This window comes from Elgaria multicarinata, chromosome 3 (assembly GCF_023053635.1).
Source record: "Elgaria multicarinata webbii isolate HBS135686 ecotype San Diego chromosome 3, rElgMul1.1.pri, whole genome shotgun sequence".
Classification (NCBI taxonomy): Eukaryota; Metazoa; Chordata; class Lepidosauria; order Squamata; family Anguidae; genus Elgaria; species Elgaria multicarinata.
This window is the reverse complement of record NC_086173.1, coordinates 100,717,839-100,739,282: the sequence shown is the minus strand read 5'-3', so window position 1 is coordinate 100,739,282 and position 21,444 is coordinate 100,717,839. Positions and strand designations below refer to the sequence as shown.

Below are 21,444 nucleotides of genomic sequence, written 5' to 3'. Positions count from 1 at the left end.
TTCTAGAGGTTTCATCTCCAACTCCTGCCATTCTTCACTGTAGAGTGGCATCTGGGGTTTCTGTGTCAAACTTTCTTCTTCCCATAGCCACCAAAACAGAGCACCATCCCTGATTTACAGAAAGTCATGAGTCAGGTACTTATTCAAAGTCTGTATCAACACCATTGTTCCAGACAGAAGTGTTATGGAAATAGGTTACATGAGAGCCCTACTCATTTGCATAGTATGATGCATAGTTCATTAGCATAATTCCCAATGTACTAAAAAGTACATCTCAGATCTTCTACCTGCACTTTCCATCTCAGCCCAACAACTTTGGTTGGAAGAGTGAAGTCCACCTGTATAGCAGGATCTGCAGATGATCTGGAGATATGTCTTCTCTCCAGATAATTGCCTTTCTGGTAGCTGTGGCTGACTTGGCCCTCTGTGGGCTCATCTCCAATGGTTTTATAGTTACAGTGAAGATTACTGAATGGGCTAAAAGCAACAGACTCACTTCCAGTAATCAACTGCTTCTTAGTATTGGGATATCGAATTGCATCAGCACAATTTTACTGACTGTGTATTTCCTCTGTGAATTCTCAACCGATACCGTGAACAGCATAATACTGCGAATACTCAATGGCATCGCGTCCTTTGCCGTATACTCCAGATTTTGGCTCACTGCATTGCTCTGTGTCTTTTATTGCATCAAGATAGTGAACAGCAACAATTCACTTTTCCTTTGGTGCAAGATGAGGATATCATGGCTAATACCCCAGCTTCTCATGGGATCTCTAGTCATCTCCATGATTGTTTCCATTTTTTCCATCCGGCAAACTTCTATACAATCCAAGAGCAACACAACAGCCAACATTAGAAATGTGACACAAGCAAAGACATTGATATCCTTTTACACTTCATCCCAACAGCTGGTTTTAAGTATTTATTCTGGCTGTCCCCTTCTCGTGGTTTTACTTTGCTCCATACTGGTTGTTGCCTCGCTGTGCCGACACGTCTGCCGGATGACAAGTAAAGAATCCAGTTTTAGGAACTTCCAAACAGAAGCTCATGTCAGGGCAGCTGGGACAGTGCTCTCCCTCTTGATCCTTTACCTTTTACTTTATCTAACAGAGAACGTGGCTGTGCTTATATATACCGATAAAAATCGATTCATTTATGTATTTGTGTTGTTGGTGTACGCCCCTGCTCAGGCTACCATCTTGATATTGGTTAACCCTAAACTAAACCAGGAAGCTACCCGTATGCTTACAAGAACAAAGTCTTGAGTTCTCAGGCCCAAACTAGATGAGGTATTTGTCATATATTTTACTGTTGTGTGCTTGATATTTCTTTTTCGATAACTGGCATGGGGTGGGGGGACTTGAACCAGATTGGAGCTATGGTGCGCAGGGAGTGGAGCTTTCACCCTTTGCCCCTGCCATGGTCCTCATTGGAATCAGTCCCTCCAGTGTCTACTATTCACAAAGGGAAGAAAACTCTGCACATGATAGCTTTCCTACCACTGCTAATACCACACATAAGGGGGCTGGGGGTGATTCTGATTGAGACGTGGAAGGAACAAAGGGTGAAAACTCTTCCCCCAGGCCATGTTCCATGTCCAGCTCAGGATTCTATGCCAGCTATTTCATTTTTTTTATAAAATACAAGAATGACGGGGAAAACGACATGTCAGACGTCACATCTAATTTGGTCTTCAATAGCTTGTTCACATGAAAGGGAGCGTTCTCCAAGTGGCATTGATTCACTGACTATGTTTTCTTTAAGTGCAGCAGAACTATTCACAGCCCAGTGTAACCATCTCGAATTTCACTTAGAAATGCCATCTTATGACACCAAAGGATGCAATCTCTGAATTGATGCACAGATAACAAAGAGTACTGGAGAAAAAATGTGGTTGATGAAAGCTCACAACTAAGGACTTTTAGGCCAGGATGTTATGATTTCTACAAATTGCTTCTAAACACAGAGACTGCAATTGACAAATCCAAAAACTAGATACAGACGGAATACTTGAATCGTCATTACAACTCTATGGATTACTATGGACTCTGTTAAATCATTTATGGGGGAGCTGAGCAGCACGGCAGCCAGATTTTCTTCAGTGGGATTCGGCTCAGAGCAGTACGGCAGACCGAGAGCTGAGTACCGCCTAAGGGCATAGTGCAGCCTATTAGCCTCATGTCAAAATACCTGAACTCTAGCAAGGAGCCAAACAATACAATCAATGGGATTTACTCTTGAGTAAAGGAACCAGCAGCTCTGTAGTTTATGAACTTGAAGATGCACAGCTTCGCATGATCAAAGGAATGGAAGATCGATCCTTCGCACTTGTGGACTACTAGGAAAAGGTTTTAATGGGGGAGGAATTTAAAAAATCATAAAAAAGAAATGGATCAACCAATCTGATTCAAATTTGGCATGCTGAAAGCCCTCCTTACAAGCCATCACTGTGCCAATTTTGTTCACTTTATCTTTAAAAGTGAGGGAGCTGTGGTCAAAGAGCTTGAAGACCAGGAGCCATGTTTTGTTGTAGGTTCTTGCAAGTGGCTGGGTGCTGGTGTGACTCATTTCAATAGTTCTATTGTAAAGCGGTTGCTGTGGGGTGGGGGCATATCTCCAATCCCCCTCTCCCAAGATGTGCTGTATCTGACCTCGGAGAAGGGGGGATCTGAACCAAGTACAAGGCAGAGGTGAGGGTCTGAGCTCTAAAACACAAAAACACAGTTTTCTGTGCAAACTGACAAGGCTCAGAGAGACAAATAATTTGGCCAAGAATGCCACTTGGGGCCCCAGAGGCATTCTGGGAAATAAAGGTGGGGCTATAGACCGGTGCTTCACTTTGCAGCATGCCAGCCTCCCAGTTTAAATAATAATGATAATTACAAGCGCTTAAAAAAAAAATCAGGAGGGACAGGGAGCCTGGTAGCAAATCTTTAGATCTATCCAACATTTCTAAATCAGACAGAGAATAGGCTAAATTGGGTGTGTCTCATTTACAGTTGTATATATCTTTAAAAACAATTAAAATTGTGTATCTCTTTCATAGGCGTGTGCAGCATATTTCATTGGGGTGTGCACCCAAGGAATACTTTTTAAAGGTGAACACTTATTTGAATACCCAGTCATAAGGGATATTATTTGTATTCATTTATTTATTAAACACTGTAGACACTGATGCCCTGCTCTGTGTTTGGCTTGCCTGACCATGGGAAGGCTGTTGCAGTTGGGAGGGGGGGAGGATGAGGAGACGCTCTTCAAGCCCCAGCGTTGTTGGGGCATTGTGCTGACACTGGCTGGAGGAGGGGCTTACAAGGCAATATTAGCCTTCAGAGCCCTCCTCCTGGCCTCTTTGAAGTGCGGCTCCCAGCAGAGTGATTCCATTCTGCTCCTGCTGTTGGGAGCAGCGGCGCTTTCTCGGAGGCAGCGGTTTTTCTGCACAATGGCGGAGCAGCCGGAGGGCAGCCGGAATGTTGTTCCTGCTGTGCCCGGAACCCCCTCTGGATCCCTACTCAAAGACCCCCTCAATTTGGTGCTTATTGCTTGATATATTAGGGTGTGCCTGGGCACACCAGGCACACCCCTTACGCACACCTATGATCTCTTGACTCAACTGTGACTTAACTTTAAATTTTTCAAAATCCCGCAATTTCTTCTTATAGTACTTCAATTTCCAAAGAACTAAGAAGAAAGAACACTGCTAATGCCAAAAAAGAATTTCTTTTAAGCATGGCATAGCCTGCTATAGGTAAATGCAAGTTTACTTATAATTGAGGAGTTCAAGCAAAAGGACATTTAGGGTGCTTCCAGATGAGGCCTTTATTGTGCAATTTCCCAGCCTTATTCATGGAATTTTATAGGGTTATCTAGATGACATCCATTGTAATTCTCCTGTGTTTTCCTACTACTTCTTCCATCTTTTTTCTTACTATGGAGTAGTTCCACTGAAATGAATGGAACTTAACTTAGTCTGTTCATTTCAATGGGTCTACTCTAAGGAGGATTTTATCCTGTGTTAAGGAAAGGTGGCATAGCTGCATAATGCCTTCTAATACCTAGCGCTGTCCAGAAGTAACCTTTACAGTCTAATCCAAAGAACAGTGAATGTTACATAACGAGGGTGTGTGTGACATACTTCAGAACTGCCCCTCTTCCAACATTAATGTGTAGCATTAATACATTATGTGACAGATGCATAAACATACCATGAAAATATGAGATCCGAACCCCCACTATCTACATGAACATAGGAAACTAAAGATCCAGGTGCTGTGCACAGGATGGAGGCACAGATGTTCAGCAACAGCAGTAAGACATATATGCTACTAATAGCAGGAAAAAACAGACAGCGGAGTTAGTGCAGTTTTCTACATCAGTCAAATAGGGCTTCAATGTGATGACCCCAGACACCTTCCTTGGTCCTCACTAAGTTACTCTACTCCACCCAATTTTTATTTTAAAAATGTCTTACTGGCAGCTGGGATTGCTCCAAAGCGACATGTGAGCCTCTGGCTGCCGCCATCTTAATTTGCCATGAATGCCTCTGGGTAGGTTACTGGTCATTTGCGACTAGCCCTGCCCACCCATGACAGCATTTTCATGGTTGTGCTCAAATCTTCAAATGTGCCCACGGGCCCAAAAGGGAACCTAGAGGACTAACGTGCTTAATGGATGCAAGCTATGAAGACTAACGCTAGGATAAGGTGTTGTGCATGGAAACTCACAGCATTTTTTCAACTCTATAAAAATAAATACTACTGCAGCTTTTGCACCCTCTAAACAAGGAATCCTTTAAATTGCACTGCTTTGGCCTTACTCTCATCAAATAAATCCCAAAATTAAACTGTAACTTGAAAAACGATGGCAATGTAGAACATTTGTGTAGTTAGTGACATCGCTCTAGAAAGGATTCTTATGGAAATTCATAACAAGAGATCTCTGTTCATTTCCATGGCTTTATGTACTCTTCCTCCCACAATAATAACATTCCAACGCCGCCCCCCACCTCCACTTTTCATCTCTACTTGACAGTGCTGGTAATCCACTATTTTCCTACATTATAATTTCTTATGCTGATATTAATTTCTGATTTGGCTGCCTGGTTGGTGTTTCATTGCAGTATTCTAGGATAAACACACCCCAGTCATTGTCAGTAATGTGGAAAGAAGTAACTGGAGAGTCCTGTTGAATTTGAATGGTTTGATGCTTGGGGCCTAATAGTTTTTTTGCTTTGTTTTTAAATCCTGAAGTTCTGCTTTCCATCTCCACTCAACAACTTTGGCAAGGTGTCAAAGAGCATGAAGATCAGGAGCCATGTTTTGTCCTCTGTTGTAAGTTCTTGCAAGTGCTTGTATGCTGGGGGTGTGGGGGTGGAACTTGTGCCAGAATATGAAGGCAAGATCTATCCAGTGATCCTGAGGCCGAAGGATATGTATCTGCACAGCCAGTTTGCTTCTCAACTATTTAGACATCTGCTTGTTCAACTGGCTGCTGACTTTCGGAGACCTTCTGTAGAAAGATAGTGTATGATCCACTGTGCACAGTTCATAAAGGCATCTGCTGCAGCTTCCACTCCACTTATGGTGCAACTTTCTTCTGGATACCACAACAGGTGCAGCAAGAAAACATTTTTTTACAGGTTCTTGTGGACAATGGTGTTATTGCCTGAGCAGGGATTCCCACAGGGAATCCTTTCAGTCCCGTCTCCCCTTCTGTAAGGACCCTGGACTTATCTCCACCACAGCCTCACCCTCTGTGAGGGAATTTACTATGACTGCTCCACTGCCAAAGCCATCTGCTCTCCCTCTGGAAGCCAGGAAGGGGCAGGTCTATCACTGCCTGTTATTCACCATAATATCTGCATGGAGCCTTCATGGAAATAAATAGTCTCAGCATGCTGTCAATTTTGTGCTCTGCTTGTAGGCCCGTAGCAGATTTTGGTTGGCTGCTATTTGACAAGAGTCAGAAAACTGATTCAACAGTGTTGTCCTTATGTTCTCAGTGATAGTTCAGTCTTTGCCATCACCCTCTTAAACTAACCCCTTTCTTTTCTGAACGGAATTGGAGAGACATAAATTACAGATACATATCCCAGAAGGGTTTTTTTTCCTTCAGTGTGTTCACCAACAGATCCCCTGAAGATATAGATATATATACACCTATTGTTCCCTTATGCTACCCACAACCCTAAGATAATATTAAGTTTCTGAAGCTCATATTCTGTATCCTGCCTGCCTACCCACTCACATTACAAGCAGAACAGGATGTAAGTCATAGTTTCTTAGGACTGTCTCTTTCATTGATATACATATGCCATGAGGTCTTATTGTCAGTTGTGTTCATTGAAAGTTGAACTTGTTGCAGACTGATTTGTGACACAGCAACCTAGAATCAATAGGAAGTTCCCTCCTCTACCACCAGCAACCTGAGCAGTGCCATATCACTTCTACACCCGCCCGTTAGCAAAATATTTTCCAAAAGATGTGCTCAGAATGCACAGTAGGTTAATGGAGATGGTTCCCAAAGGCATTCCTTTAACAAATCATGTTATGGCTGCACCGGTTAGACTGTTTGGGAACTATTTGATTGTTTACCTCAAAACACAGAATACAAAAACACAGAAAGGCTATTGAGGTAGCAGCAAACACTCGGTGTTTTAAATTTGTAATTCTGCATTGCTGCTGTTTTTATCTGGTTGAGCTTTTATAGTGTATTATATTATGGTTTTATACTGTTGTTTTATACTTTGAATGTTTTTAATTTTTGTGAATCGCCCAGAGAGCTCCGGCTATTGGGCGGTATAGAAATATAATAAATAAATAAGTAATAAATAAATAAAATAGCCGTTGGTACTTAAACAGAACTTAACACTTTATTATTACAATAGGCACCTCAACTGTCCTTCTGAGTACCTTACATTTTCCATGCACTCAAAGCACAAAAATCTTAAATATTTTAATCTTTTGTCCCTGCCCTGTATGAAGTTTGCTATCCACATGCCAAGTGCCAAATGAGGCACCCAACCAATGCAAGAATGAGGCTTTTCAAGGATCTAATGAAAGGTACTGTCCTATTTAACCTCCAGCTGCAATCACAGCGATGCAAATGGAGAATGGGTATAGTTTTCACAGTGCTGTATCAGGGAAGCATCTTTTTGCATTTCCCTTTCCATAAACAAATCTGGTGTCTTTTTAGATACTAAAGAAACAAAAATCTATCATAATTTGATGGATAAACATATCAATTAAGGCCACAAACATATGGACACTTATCTAAAAGAAACCTACATTGAACATAGTAGGACTAATGTCTCTCTGTGTGTAAGAGATTGGATTTTAAGTGTCTGTTGACTAAAAGCTACAATTCAAAAATCAAGATCTTTGGTACAGCAACTGCAACGTTGAGCACAGTCAAATCTTTATTCAGAAGAGATATAATCAGTCAGGTCCTTTGGCTTAACTAAACAGAAGAAATCAAACTGCTTGACAAAGTCCACTTCCAGATGAAGCGTTTCTCATGCTATTTGCCCTGCCTCATTCACAGAATTTCATGTGGGAAATTCTTCCAGTCATTCCCTTTGTGTCTTCCTGCTGCTTCTCCAGTCTTCTTTCTTACTGCAGAAGAAATGTTCAAGAGAAAAAGACAGATAGCTGCACAATGCCTACTAATTGTTAGCACTAGGAGCCCTCCATCTGGAAGTACTCGATATTCAAATCTTGTTCTACGCTATACATTAGGGGAGGGGCTGTGGCTCAGTGGTAGAGCACCTGACTCCTCCATGTAGGGCTAGAAAAACCCCTGCCTGAAACCCTGGAGAGATCAGTGTTGACAATACTGGGCTAGACGGACCCATGACCTGACTCAGTACAAAACGGCTTCCTATGTTCCTAATAGGGGTGTGCACGGACCCCCCGCTCCACTTCACTTGCAGATCCGCCATTTTCCGGATCGGGCCGCTCCGCTCCACTCCCGCTCCGCCCACTTCCGCTCCACTCCGCTCGGAGCTCCGGATCCGGATCCGGAGCTCCGTTTTTGCCCCCCATAGGGTTGCATTGAAAGCTAAAAAAGTATACAACTTTTTTTCTGTTCAAGTTAGAAACCTCACGTTTGGCACCATGACACCTCATGGGGGTATACACAAGCACGCCAAGTTTCAAAGCAATCCCATCATCCCCTGATTTTTGGGGAATTTTTGAAAATCGGGCACCCCATTCACACCCCTTGGAATAGCTCCGTCAATTTGCATGTTAGAAACCTCAAACTCGGCACCATGAAAGCTTATCCATGTGTCCACATGGACGCCCAGACTCAAAGCAATCCCATCATCCCCTGATTTTTGGCGCGGCTCTAACCTCTAACGCACCACCCATAACCCTAATTCACACCCCTTTCGATAGCTCCGTCAATTTGCACGTTAAAAACCTCAAACTTGGCACCATGATAGCTTATCCACGTGTCCACATGGATGCCAAGTTTCAAGCAAATCCCATCATCCCCTGATTTTTGGAGATTTTTTGAAAATCAGGCACCTCATTCACACCCCTTGGGATAGCTCCGTCAATTTGCATGTTAGAAACCTCAAACTCAGCACCATGAAAGCTTATCCATGTGTCCACATGGACGCCCAGACTCAAGGCAATCCCATCATCCCCTGATTTTTGGCGCGGCTTAACTCACCCCAAATTGTCCCATTCTACAACTACGTCAATTTGCATGTTAGAAACCTCAAACTCGGCACCATGATAGCCGAGTTTTTTTTTGGTATTTTTTGGTATATAGAAGATAGAAGGAAACACAATCAGGATTTAAGAGAGGGGAGGGGGGAAAAGAACCAACCAAACACTACTACTAATATGTATAAGAAGAATAAAATATGAATACTACTAATAATATGTATGAGATACTAATATACTACTAAGACTATGTAAAAGAATATAATAAAATATGTTTAAGTATATTACTAATAAATGTAGGGAAATGGGACAAGAAGTGTGTGTATGCTTTCAAAAGAAAGCTTTCACAAAAGCAGAACAGTCAGGGGGGGGGGCAACCAACCCAACCCACCAAACACACACTCCAAAATTTAAAAATAAAGTTTATATTAAATCAAAGTAAGGGAAAAACACAGGGCAAACTAAGCTATAAGTCAGAAAGAAGCAAACAAACACACACACACGCGCCAAACTAAATCTATCCTAATCTATCTCCAAAGTCCAAAGCAGGAGCACTAACTAACTAAGTGTTCCCTCGACGAACGCCAACCCACAAAGAGACACAAAACTGAAAGTTCTCAGGGTGGGTCTGCCTTAGTCCCCCCTCCAACGCTGGGATTGGAGGATGATGCTTTCTGAGGAGATCAATTCTCATCAGGATTGGGAGTTGAATGTGCCTGTCATCGCTTCCAAAAAAACCCAAAAAACCCCAAACCCCGATTTTTAAAAAAATATTGCACAAGAACCACAGGACGCAGAAAGTTGAGAGTAGTCTCAAAATGACCCCCATCCACGACTCTCTGTGCACAAGAATTTTCAGAATGATAGCTTAAACCCCCCCCCAGTTATCCCCGATTCTTTCCCTCAATGCAATCCTATGGGCGAAAAGCCGAAAACGCCGTTTGAGCCGCGCGGTTGGCCCGATTTTCAAAAAAAATAGCACGCGACCTGCACAACGCAGAGAGGTGAGAGTGGTCTCAAAATGACCCCCATCCACGACTCTCTGAGCACAAGAATTTCCAGAACGATAGCTTCAAAAAGAACGTAGTTATCCGCGATTATTTGCCGCAATGCAATCCTATGGCGAAATGTTTTCAAGATGGCGACCGGAGCGCTCCGCCTGAACTAGGAGCTCCGAAAAATGGCCGCTTCTCTTCGCCTTGCTTCTAGGGGTCCGCGGTCCGCTCCTACTCCGCCTCTGGGTAAGGCGGAGCAGGCCAATCCGCTACTGCTTCTACGCTCCTAATCGGAGCGGATCACACCCCTAGTTCCTAATAATGTGGGACACTATGCAGAGCTGAAGTTGATTTAAGTAAAGCACGTGAAATGCACAGTTCAAGTAGGCTGTAGAAATGTTCCCAGTAAAACTTAGCAAAGTACAAGAATGTGTTCAAATGGATCTCTTTTTTTTTACTTTATTTTTATAATTGATTACATAATACAATTACCACATAAGAAAAATAAAATAAACAAGCATACATCGCTTATAATTCCAAATTATACTTATCTAGTTTCCATAATCACATAACATAACATAAATGCTCCCCACCACCTTCCGGGATCTATTCTTGCTTCCAGAATCTCATAGTTTCTTCCGGTGGTGATTTTCCACCCCCCTTAGAGAATACATATTCTAGGAACTGTTTCCAAATTCCCTCAAATTCATTTACATTTGTTATACCTTTTCTTAATCTTATATTACATGTCAATTTATCGTTTATAGCTATGTCCCAAATTTCCTTATACCACTCTTCTATATTATAATTTCCCTGCACCTTCCAGTTCCTAGCTATAATTAACCTTGCTGCTGTCAACAAATTAGTTATTAATTCTTTGATCTCTTTATTACACTTTAAAGTACCATATAGTGATAGCAATGCTACCATAGGTGTCTCTTTCAACTCTATTCCCACAATTTTTTTTATTTCAATATACACCATTTTCCACAATTTTTGCACACATTCGCATTCCCACCACATATGTAAATACGTTCCTTTCCCTCCACAACCTCTCCAACAATTTGCTGAATTCGTCTTATTTATCCTATTTAATCTCACCGGGGTCAGATACCACCTCCAAACAATTTTATAATAATTTTCTTTTATTCTCACAGACATATTTCTCAACACTCTTTGTCGCCATATTCCCTCCCAACTCTGCCGCCCTATTTGCACTCTCAAATCAGTTTCCCATACCATCTTCCCCATTCCCCCTATCTCTCTCTTTTCAGCCAATATTCTATAAATTTCACTTGTTAAACCTTTTATCCTTTTATTTTCTCCTATCTCAATTTCTTTCCTAAAAATCAAATCTTCAAATTTTGTCATTTTGCTACACTCCCCATTATCTCTTACCCATTTTTTTGTCCATTGCTCTAACTGCCGACAATTTAACCAATTTAAATTCTCCCCCTTAAACACCTAATCTATTTCCCTTCCTCTTTTCGTCTCTCTTAACCAATCTTTTAACCTCATTATTTTTTTCTCTATTAAAATTTTGTTCAATCTCTCTTTTAAATTCCCTGGAAAATTCCTTAACATTATCACTGGTGTTAACGGAGATATTTTCGAAAATAACACCTTCTTATATAGTCGCCAGATTTCCCAATGCTTTTTCAATAGCGGGCTTACTATTTCTTCTCCGCTTTTTTTACTATCTTCTCTAAAAATATATATTTTCCAATTGCCACTCTTTATCTTTTCTTGCTCCATCCTCCAACCAATCTAGTTCCCCTACTCCTATAATTCCTTCTACTATGTGTCTTAACCTATTGGCTGTATAATATGCCTTTATATTGGGGATTCCCAATCCTCCTTTCTTCTGTGCTAAGTACCACCACTTTTTGTTTATTCTCGCTTTCCTGCCTCCATTACAATAATTATTTACCATATTCTGCCAACTTTTTATCTCTTTTTCTGATATTTTAATTGGTAACATTCTAAATACAAAATTAAGCTTAGATAAAATTTTCATTTTAACTAAAGCTATTCTGCCAAACCATGACAAATTTAACTTTTTATATTTTTCTATTTTATCTATAATATCTTTTTTCAACTTATATAAATTCTCCTTTTCTAAATCCTCTAAATCTTTAACAATTTTAATTCCCAAATATTTAATTTGTTCTTTAACTCTCATTTTCCCTTCCTTTCCTTCCCAGTCTTGCACTTCTTTTTTTAAATAGTTAAATGTCATCATTTCTGATTTTTCCCAATTTATTCTTAATCCCGTAACTTCTTCAAACTCTTTCAGATGTTGTATAATTCTTCTCATTATCTTTAGTGGATCCTTAACAGTTAACAATGTATCGTCTGCAAACATATGTAATTTTAATTCCTTTTTCAAGCCTACTCCTTCTATAATCTCGTCCTCTCTTATCACATTTGCCAACAATTCCATAACCAATACAAATAGAACCGGCGAGAGTGGGCACCCTTGCCTAGTTCCTCTGGCCAGTTGTATCCTTTCTGTAATTCCATCGTTAATTACAATTGAAGCTGTACTTTGAGAATATAGTTGTTCTATTATACCTTTAAATCTATCTCCAAATCCCATTCTTATTATTACTCTTTTTAGTGCTTGCCAGCTCACACAATCAAACACCTTAAATATATCCAACGCTAATATTCCCGCTTTTATTTTTAATTTCTTTACCTCCTGTGTCATATTTATAACTCTTCCAACTAAATTATGCATTTGTCTACCTGCAATAAAACCACACTGGTCCTCTCCAATATAGTTCCCTATGAAAGTATTCATCCTCCTTGCCAAGATGGATGAAATTTTTTTCGCATCTTGATTTATTAAAGATATAGGTCTATAAGAACCAGGGATTGTCAAATCCTTATCTGCTTTTGGGATTAAAATAATTAATGATTGATCCCAAGATGGCGGTATCCTCTCACCTCCCATTATTTCATTATATAGTCTCAATAATTTTGGTACCAACATTTTAAAAAAAGTTTTATAATACTCAGGTCCCAGCCCATCTAAACCGGGAGATTTACCCCCTTTCAATTTCTCAATAGCTTCCTCTATTTCACTTTGCGATATAACCCTTTCCATTAAATCTCTATCCTCCTTTATCAAACCCCTCTTTATATTTCTATCTATATATTCATCCATTTTCATCTTATTTACTTCCCTTCTTTTATACAATTCTTGATAAAATTCCTGAAATACTTTTATTTTCTCTTTCATAGTACAACATAATTTCCCCCTCTGATCTTTTATTATTCCAATTGAATTCTTAGATTTTTCTTTTTGTGTGAGTCTCGCAAGCACTCTAGAATTCCTATTACTGTTTTCAAAAAACTCTCTTTTCAAATAGATTAGGTTTTTCTGTACTTCTTCCAAATTTAAGTTTTCTAATTCCTTTTTCTTTGCTTGCACTTGTATTAAAATTTGTTTATCCCTACTTTGTAAATATTCTTTCTCCAACTTTTTAATTTCCTCCTCTAACTTTTTTTGATTTGCTGCTTGCTGCCTCTTTAAAGTACACATTTCTCTGATACATATCCCTCTAGTCACAGCTTTCATTGTATCCCACACCATTGCTGTTGATATTCCTCCCTTTTCATTAATTTCCCAGATTTCTGATAATTCCTTCTGCATTTTCTCCACAACCAGGTCATATTTTAAAATCCTAGTGTTCAGCTTCCACCTTTTCGCTTCTCTATAATCTCTTTTAATTGTAAAATCTAAACTAATTAATGCGTGGTCTGTTACTTTGATTACCCCTAATTCCATTTTACATACCTTAGTTGCCAAATCTTTTGAGACAAAAATGTAATCTATTCTGGAATAAGTTTTATGAACTGGAGAATAGTAGGAATAGCCAGGCTCCCCACCTCTAACCAACCGCCATCCATCAATATAATCTTTTTCTTTTATTATTTTATTTAATATTGTAATATTATTCCTCATTTCCAATCTGGTGGGGTTAGACCTGTCCAACCTATTATCCATCACCATGTTAAAATCTCCACCTAAAATAACACTTCCTTTTTTAAAATCTTCTATTTCCTTGAATAATTGTTTATAAAACCCTTTTTGTCTCTCATTAGGTGCATAAACATTTATTAATGTGTAATAATCTCCTTCCATTCGACCTTTTATCATTATATATCTACCTTTCTCATCCTTTTGTGTCTCCTCTATATCAAATCCACTTCTCTTTGATATTATTATAGCCACCCCATTCCTTTTTGAGGTCCCTAAAGACTTTTCGTATAGCACTGCCCATTTCAATCGGATTTCATTTTCGTGGTCCTTCCCCTGGTGTGTTTCCTGCAGATAGATAAAATCAGAACCTTCTTTATTTAGTAACTGCTCTATTCTTTTCCTTTTAACAACTGCCCCCAAACCTTTGACGTTGAGTGTTGAGACCAGTATTTTTTTATCCATATCCCATTCCCCTTCTTCCTTTTAGATCCCTTACACACACCCCAGTGAACAATAACAACATTTCTAACATATAACACAAAACCCCCCTCCCCCCCACCCCCTCCCCTCCCCCTTCCCCTCCCTCTCCCCCCCATTTCTATTCCCCCCTCTAATCCTCCGTAGGCCTAACGCCCCAGTCATAGCTATAGCCCTAAGGGGGGAGGGAAGGTGGAACCCACTGACCCTTCCGGTGAGCCTCTATTTTAACTGTTCATACTTTATTATTGTTAGTTATTTTTTTTTAAAAAAAAAGTTTATTTTCCACTTGCGCCAGGAATTGCGTCTCCTTCTTCTTCCTCCTGGGATAGCGACTCATCCTCCATCCCCAGGCTTCTCAGCAATTCCAGTCCTTGTTCCAGCGATGTTACTCTATGATGTTTCCCATCTCGCGTAAACTTCAAAAACACAGGGTAACCCCAGGAGTAAGCCACACCATCCCGCTTAAGCTTTGCTGTGATTAACTTAACACTCTTCCTCCAAGCGATGGTCTGCTGACACAAATCATTATAAATTTCGACTATTGATTCCTGAAATTTCAATGTTGTTATTGGTCTTAATTTCTTCATAAGCTGCTCCTTCTTGTAATAATTAGCAAATTTGACCAAAATATCTCGTGGCGTTGCTCTGGAACTGCTCCCTGCTACTCGGTGGATTCTATCTATCTCCATCTCTGTTATCTGGAAGTCTGGGATCAACTCTTTAAACCATTTCATAATCACCATCCTCAGGTTTTCTCCTTGCATCTCGGGGAAATTCCGAATTCTCAAATTCCCCCGTCTAGACTGGTCTTGGAGGTGGATCAATCTCTTATCAACTTGATCAAAAATCAGATTGTGATCAGATAGTTGTTTTTCATGCTTAACTACTAGATTGGAGAGCTGCTTAATTTCTGTTTTTACTTCTTTCACATCTTTCTCTGTTTGAGCTACTGCAACAGCCAGCTCCTGCATTTTTTTAGAAACCTCTTCTTTCATCTGCTTCATCTCATTGAGTGTTGCCTCACTGTTAGCTTTAAATAGCTCTTTAAGCTCTTCCATAGCTGGATCTGGCTTCTTTCCAACTTTAGCGGCCATTTCCTCGTCTGCAAGCTCTCCCGTCTGTTCATCAAAATCCTGATCACTCTCCTCTCCACTCTCACTAGACGTAACCTTTCTTAAACGTGCATGCAATTTATCAGAAGGATGAACTTTATCCCTGGCCCAAGTGTGTTTTTTATTATTCAGATTATTTTTCCGTTTTGGCATTTATCTCCAACGTACTTGTTGTTACCGAGCGGAAGTCAGTCCTTTATAATTCTTTATAATTCTCAAATTAGACTCTCCCTTTAGCTCAGTAGCATAGACGTCTGTTATATTTCTTCCAAATGCTGATAAAAGCGTTTAATTACTATCTCTGCTCTCCGGTAGCCATAAATCACTGTTCGCAGTCCGGCTGAGCTCAAAAGCGAAACTAAGTTATTTATAGCTCTTCCAAGCCTCTGTGACACAGAACTCAGCCTCCGCTGGCAGAGAAGTCTCCTCAAGCATTTAGAATAAATAATTACTTAAATATCTTTCTTCTGCTGCCCCTTACACCTGGAACGCTCTTCCAGAACATTTGAGAACTACAAGTTCAATCGCAGCTTTTAAAGCTCAACTAAAAACTTTTCTTTTTCCTAAAGCTTTTAAAACTTGATGTTGTGCGGACTTTATACTGTTAGTTTTACCCTACCCTGTGCCTGCTTACCCTACCCTGTGCCTGTTGGCATTCTCTTCCCCTCCTTATTGTTTTACTATTATTTTATTAGATTGTAAGCCTATGCGGCAGGGCCTTGCTATTTACTGTTTTACTCTGTACAGCACCATGTACATTGATGGTGCTATATAAATAAATAATAATAATAAATAATAATAATCTTGCCAATTCTATGAGTTATTCATGCTTCATTCAGCTCCTGTCCGGGAGCTGCAAAATTTTGCTCACCTTCGCATGGTCGTCAGGCTCTGCCACCCCTAAAATGGATCTCTGAGCTAACTCCACTATCATGGTTATCCCATGATGGGTTTGGATGCTGTTTTGTACAATTGTGCATCGCTTTTTAAAGAAGAAATCTCTCCCTCTCTCTGCATACAGGTGTGTTTGTAAATGGATGTCTGTCCGTCTGTTGGAGCCATAGTCCAAGAACATGATAGAGAGGTGAGCAACTAGCAATCAACAGGGAAGGTAAACTGCCCTAGCAAGCCCTGCAGAAAGTTTTTAGTTATCCCTTTCTAGAAGTTTCATCTCCAACTCCTGTCATTCTTCACTGGAGAGTGACATCTGGGGTTTCTGTGTCAAACTTTCTTATTCCCATAGCCACCAAAACAGAGCACCATCCCTGATTTACAGAAAGTCATGAGTCAGGTAGTTATACAAAGCCTGTATCAGCACCATTGTTCCAGACAGAAGTGTTATGGAAAAAGGTTACATGATAGCCCTAATCATTTGCATAGCATGATGCATAGTTCATCAGCATAATTCCCAATGTACTAACAAGTACACCATAGATCTTCTACCTGCACTTTCCATCTCAGCCCAACAACTTTGGTTGGGAGAGTGAAGCCCACCTGTATAGCAGGATCTGCAGATGATCAGGAGATATGTCTTCTCTCCAGATAATTGCCTTTCTGGTAGCTGTGGCTGACTTGGCCCTCTGTGGGCTCATCTCCAATGGCTTCATAGTTACAATGAAGATTACTGAATGGGCTAAAAGCAAGAGACTCACTTCCAGTAATCAACTGCTTCTTAGTATTGGGATATCGAATTGCATCAGCACAATTTCAACGGCTATGTATTTACTCTGTAAATTCTTAACCGACACCAGGAACTGCATTTTAGTGCAAATACTCAACGGCGTCGCGAACTTTGCCGTATACTGCAGATTTTGGCTCACTGCATTGCTCTGTGTCTTTAATTGCATCAAAATAGTGAACAGCAACCATTCCGTTTTCCTTTGGTGCAAGATGAGGATATCATGGCTAATACCCCAGCTTCTCGTGGGATCTCTAGTCATCTCCATGATTGTTTCCATTTTTACAGTCCAGCAAGGTTCTATACAATCCAAGAGCAACACAACAGCCAACATTAGAAATGTGACACAAGCAAAGACATTGATACCCTTATCCACGTCTTACAAACTGCTGTTTTTAAGTGTTGGTTCTGGCTGTCCACTTCTCGTGGTTTTACTTTGCTCCATACTGGTTGTTGCCTCGCTCTGCCGACACGTCTGCCGGATGACAAGTAAAGAATCCAGTTTTAGGAGCCTCCAAGCAGAAGCACATGTCAGGGCAGCTGGGACAGTGCTCTCCCTCTTGATCCTTTACCTTTTACTTTATCTGACAGAGAACGCGACTATACTTATAGATGCCGATAAATATAGATTCTTTTATTTATTTATGGGGTTTGTGTACGCCCCTGCTCAGGCTACCATCTTGATATTGGTTAACCCTAAACTAAACCAGGAAGCTACTCGTATGCTTACAAGAACAAAGTCTAACTTCTCAGGCCCAAACTAGATGTGATATTTGTCATGTATTTTACATTTGTGTGCTTGATATTTCTTTTTCAACAACTGGCATGGGGTGGGGGAGACTTGAACCAGATTGGAGCTGTGGTGCGCAGGGAGGGGAGCTTTCACCCTTTGCCCCTGCCATGGTCCTGACTGGAATCAGTCCCTCCAGTGTCTACTATTCACAAAGGGAGAAAAACTCTGCATATGATAGCTTTCCTACCACTGCTAATACCACACATAAGGGGGCTGGGGGTAATTCTGATTGAGACGTGGACGGGACAAAGGCTGAAAACTCTTTCCCCAGGCCATGTTCCCTGTCCTGCTCAGGATTCAATGCCAGCTATTTCATTTTTTTTTTTAAAAAAAGCAAGAATGCTGGAGGAAACTACATGTCAAATGTCACATCTAATTTTGGTCTTCAATAGCTCATTCAAATGAAAGGGAGTGTTCTCCAAGTGGCATTGATTCACTGACTGACTATGTTTTCTCTAAGTGCAGCAGAACTATTCACTTAGCCTAGTGTAACCATCTCGAATTTCACTTAGCAATGCCAGCTTATGGCACCAAAGGATGCATTACAACTCTATGGATTACTATGGGCTCTGTTAAATCATTTATTTAGCAAAAGCTATCCCAGCTTACTCTCTCCTTGACTTCTCTCTGCTTTCTGCTATTGGCTAGCTAATCCGTTCTCTGTTACCCCTTAAAATGGGCCCTCTCCTCTGCTTTCACCTTGTTCTATCTGTCTGACATGGGACCAAATCATGCCACAGCCTAAATTTCACCATAATGTAATCCTCCTGCATATGATTCTTCATTATCAACAAAACTCTCATCCACATGTAATAAACATACTATGTTGTATACTTGGGGATACAGCCTTGGTATTGCTCATTTAGCCTTTTTTGTTTTGCAAATTAGATATCAGTACCTAAAGTTGGGACAATACTGGGAATTTCCTGGAGCTGATCCTCTCTCTTTTGCAGTTGCTTAACTTTAGATTAATCTTATATTACATTATTTTTCTAGTATTTCATTTTAGAATAAAATGTGCCATGTAGCCATACAAAAATAATCCCATAGAGAATCAAATTTGTGTATAGTTGCTTAAAAGAGTGGCAAGTTATCAAATGCATAATAAAGGCTAGTATACAAGTCTGAAAAGTTTCTTTCCTTTGACTGAAATAGGAGACAGTGGCTCAGTTCAGACAACACATATCTCAAAGGTGGTTTTTAGAACTCCGCAGTGGAGTTTTTACATCAGCGTGGAGAAATGTGTTGACTGGTGGGCAAACTCCATGAGTTTTTTTTTTTGTGTGTGTGTGTGGAAACACTCCATGCAGAATAACCACACTGTGCAGAGGGAATATTCGTGCACAACCGTTGTGTTGCGTGTTGTGCGGCAGGCTCCGTTGAATTGACTTTCCCCACTGGCTACAGAGTTCGCTGGCAAGAGCAGCGAGAGGAGTGAGTGCCACTCTAGGAGAGCCGCCGTGATTGTTTTTTTGCAGCAATGGCTGATGGGATACCATTGGGACAACCAGGGGAGGAGAGAGGGCGGAGGAACTGTCAATCAAATGTCATGATGGATCTTCCTCAACTTCATGGTAGCCCACAATCATACAACGATGGAGTTAGAACTGGTTGTGTGGGGAGTACCTCCTAAAACTCAACCGTTGAGTGGAGTTTTCACACTTCATTGTTAACTCACGTGTTGTTTGAACTGAGGTAGTGATTTACCAGCACCATCTGCTGGATAGTCTGCTGCTTTCTCCAATAAGAAATCTCATTTAACAAGTAGTGAATATGCAAAAGAGGGCAAGGGTGGTATCAAAACACAGAGTACTCTTCTCTCAAATATCCATGCTCAGCCTCCATGGTTAAGAGGTGGTCTTGGCCAAATATAAGGAAGAGCGCTGAGAACAAACCCGAACAGTCACACATAGGCAATGAGAAAAGCTCATAATCACTCCTATTGCTATTAAGGACAACATGGTTAAAAGTGTTCAAAACAAAATCCCATTCAGCTCTTCCTCTGGGTACTGAGATTTCAGGAAGCATTTCCCACATATATTCATGTCTGTTCATAGCCATAAGGGCTAGAAACTCACTATTTTTTAAAGATGAATATGGATGTTCTCAAGCTGATGAATTGTACATCCCAGTTCTAGATCCTGCATTAATACAAGTTGGATACCGACATGTGGAAATACACACAGCCTGCACATGGGAGAATGGAGCGTTTTGGGATTTATTAGAGTTGCAAGTGCTGCAGCCAATGCTCACTTGCACCAGCTGGCTCGTACCTTTGCATCATGAGTTATGGGGGAGCTGAGCAGCACGGCAGCCAGATCTTCTTTAGTGGGAATCGGCTCAGAGCAGACCGAGAGCTGAGTACCGCCTAAGGGCACAGTGCAGCCTATTAGCCTCATGTCAAAATTCCTGAACTCTAGCAAGGAGCCAAACAATACAATCAATGGGATTTACTCTTGAGTAAGGGAACCAGCAGCTCTGTAGTTTATGAACTTGAAGATGCACAGCTTCGCATGATCAAAGGAATGGAAGATCAATCCTTCGCACTTGTGGACTACCAGGAAAAGGTTTTAATGGGGGAGGAATTTTAAAAATCATAAAAAAGAAATGGATCAACCAATCTGATTCAAATTTGGCATGCTGAAAGCCCTCCTTAAGAGCTATCACTGTGCCAATTTTGTTCACTTTATCTTTAAAAATGAGGGAGCTGTGGTCAAAGAGCTTGAAGACCAGGAGCCATGTTTTGTCCTCTGTTGTAGGTTCTTGCAAGTGGCTGGGTGCTGGTGTGACTCATTTCAATAGTTCTATTGTAAAGCAGCTACTGTGGGGTGGGGGCATATCTCCAATCCCCCCTCCCAAGATGTGCTGTATCTGACCTCGGAGAAGGGGGGATCTGAACCAAGTACAAGGCAGAGGTGAGGGTCTGAGCTCTAAAACACAAAAACACAGTTTTCTGTGTAAACTGACAAGGCTCAGAGAGACAAATAATTTGGCCAAGAATTATTTTATTATTTTTATTATTATTTAACCGGCTGCACCGGTTAAACTGTTTGGGAACTATTTGATTGTTTACCTCAAAACACAGAATACAAAAACACAGAAAGGCTATTGAGGTGACGATTGTAGCAGCAAACACTCGGTGTTTTAAATTTGTAATTTTGCATTGCTGCTGTATTTATCTGGTTGAGCTTTTATATTGTATTTTATATTATGGTTTTATACTGTTGTTTTTAATTTTTGTGAACCGCCCAGAGAGCTCTGGCTATTGGGCGGTATAGAAATGAAATAAAGGGAGGCGGAGCCTGGCAGATCATGAGTCGGTAGGTGATAATCTAGGCTTCTAGTTTGGAAGCCAAAATATTCTATTATATTAAACAAACGGGCAAGAAACTAGAATGAATGGTGGTGTGAAACCCATTGCTAACAGCAGTTAAAAAATGTGGCTGATGGAGACTGTGTGAAGTTAGTTTTGGACGATGCAATAGCAGTGTGACGCATTAAGAATCGGCCGGGAAGCGGTGGGCTGAAAACACATAAATTAGTATCTCCTGCCAACAGCTATCAGGGAAATTATCAGAGAGACTCATTAATCAAACAAAACCGGTGGCTGGAGTGCAGGAGGGAACTTTGAGAAAAGATTTAATGAGCTTTAAGAGCTTTAAGAGCTAGCTGATTCTTGCCTGGAAATGTGATTTAAAGGTGAATGTCGAATCCTAAGAGGCAGAA

General features: G+C 40.6%; 2 protein-coding genes across 2 annotated transcripts; both read left to right on the top strand.

Moving 5' to 3' along the window:
* Positions 1-371: 371 nt before the first annotated feature.
* LOC134395425 (taste receptor type 2 member 1-like) lies at positions 372-1,268 on the top strand. The gene has a single exon (XM_063121587.1). The coding sequence runs from the start codon at positions 372-374 to the stop codon at positions 1,266-1,268; it is 897 nt and encodes a 298-aa protein (XP_062977657.1).
* Positions 1,269-16,774: 15,506 nt separating this feature from the next.
* LOC134395424 (taste receptor type 2 member 9-like) lies at positions 16,775-17,689 on the top strand. Its single transcript, XM_063121586.1, has one exon. It carries the CDS (start codon positions 16,775-16,777, stop codon positions 17,687-17,689), a length of 915 nt encoding a protein of 304 aa, XP_062977656.1.
* The last annotated feature ends 3,755 nt before the right edge of the window (positions 17,690-21,444 follow it).

Coding starts and splice junctions, on each gene's coding strand:
- LOC134395425 (XM_063121587.1), top strand. CDS start 372: ATGTCTTCTCTCCAGATAATTGCCTTTCTGGTAGCTGTGGCTGACTTG.
- LOC134395424 (XM_063121586.1), top strand. CDS start 16,775: ATGTCTTCTCTCCAGATAATTGCCTTTCTGGTAGCTGTGGCTGACTTG.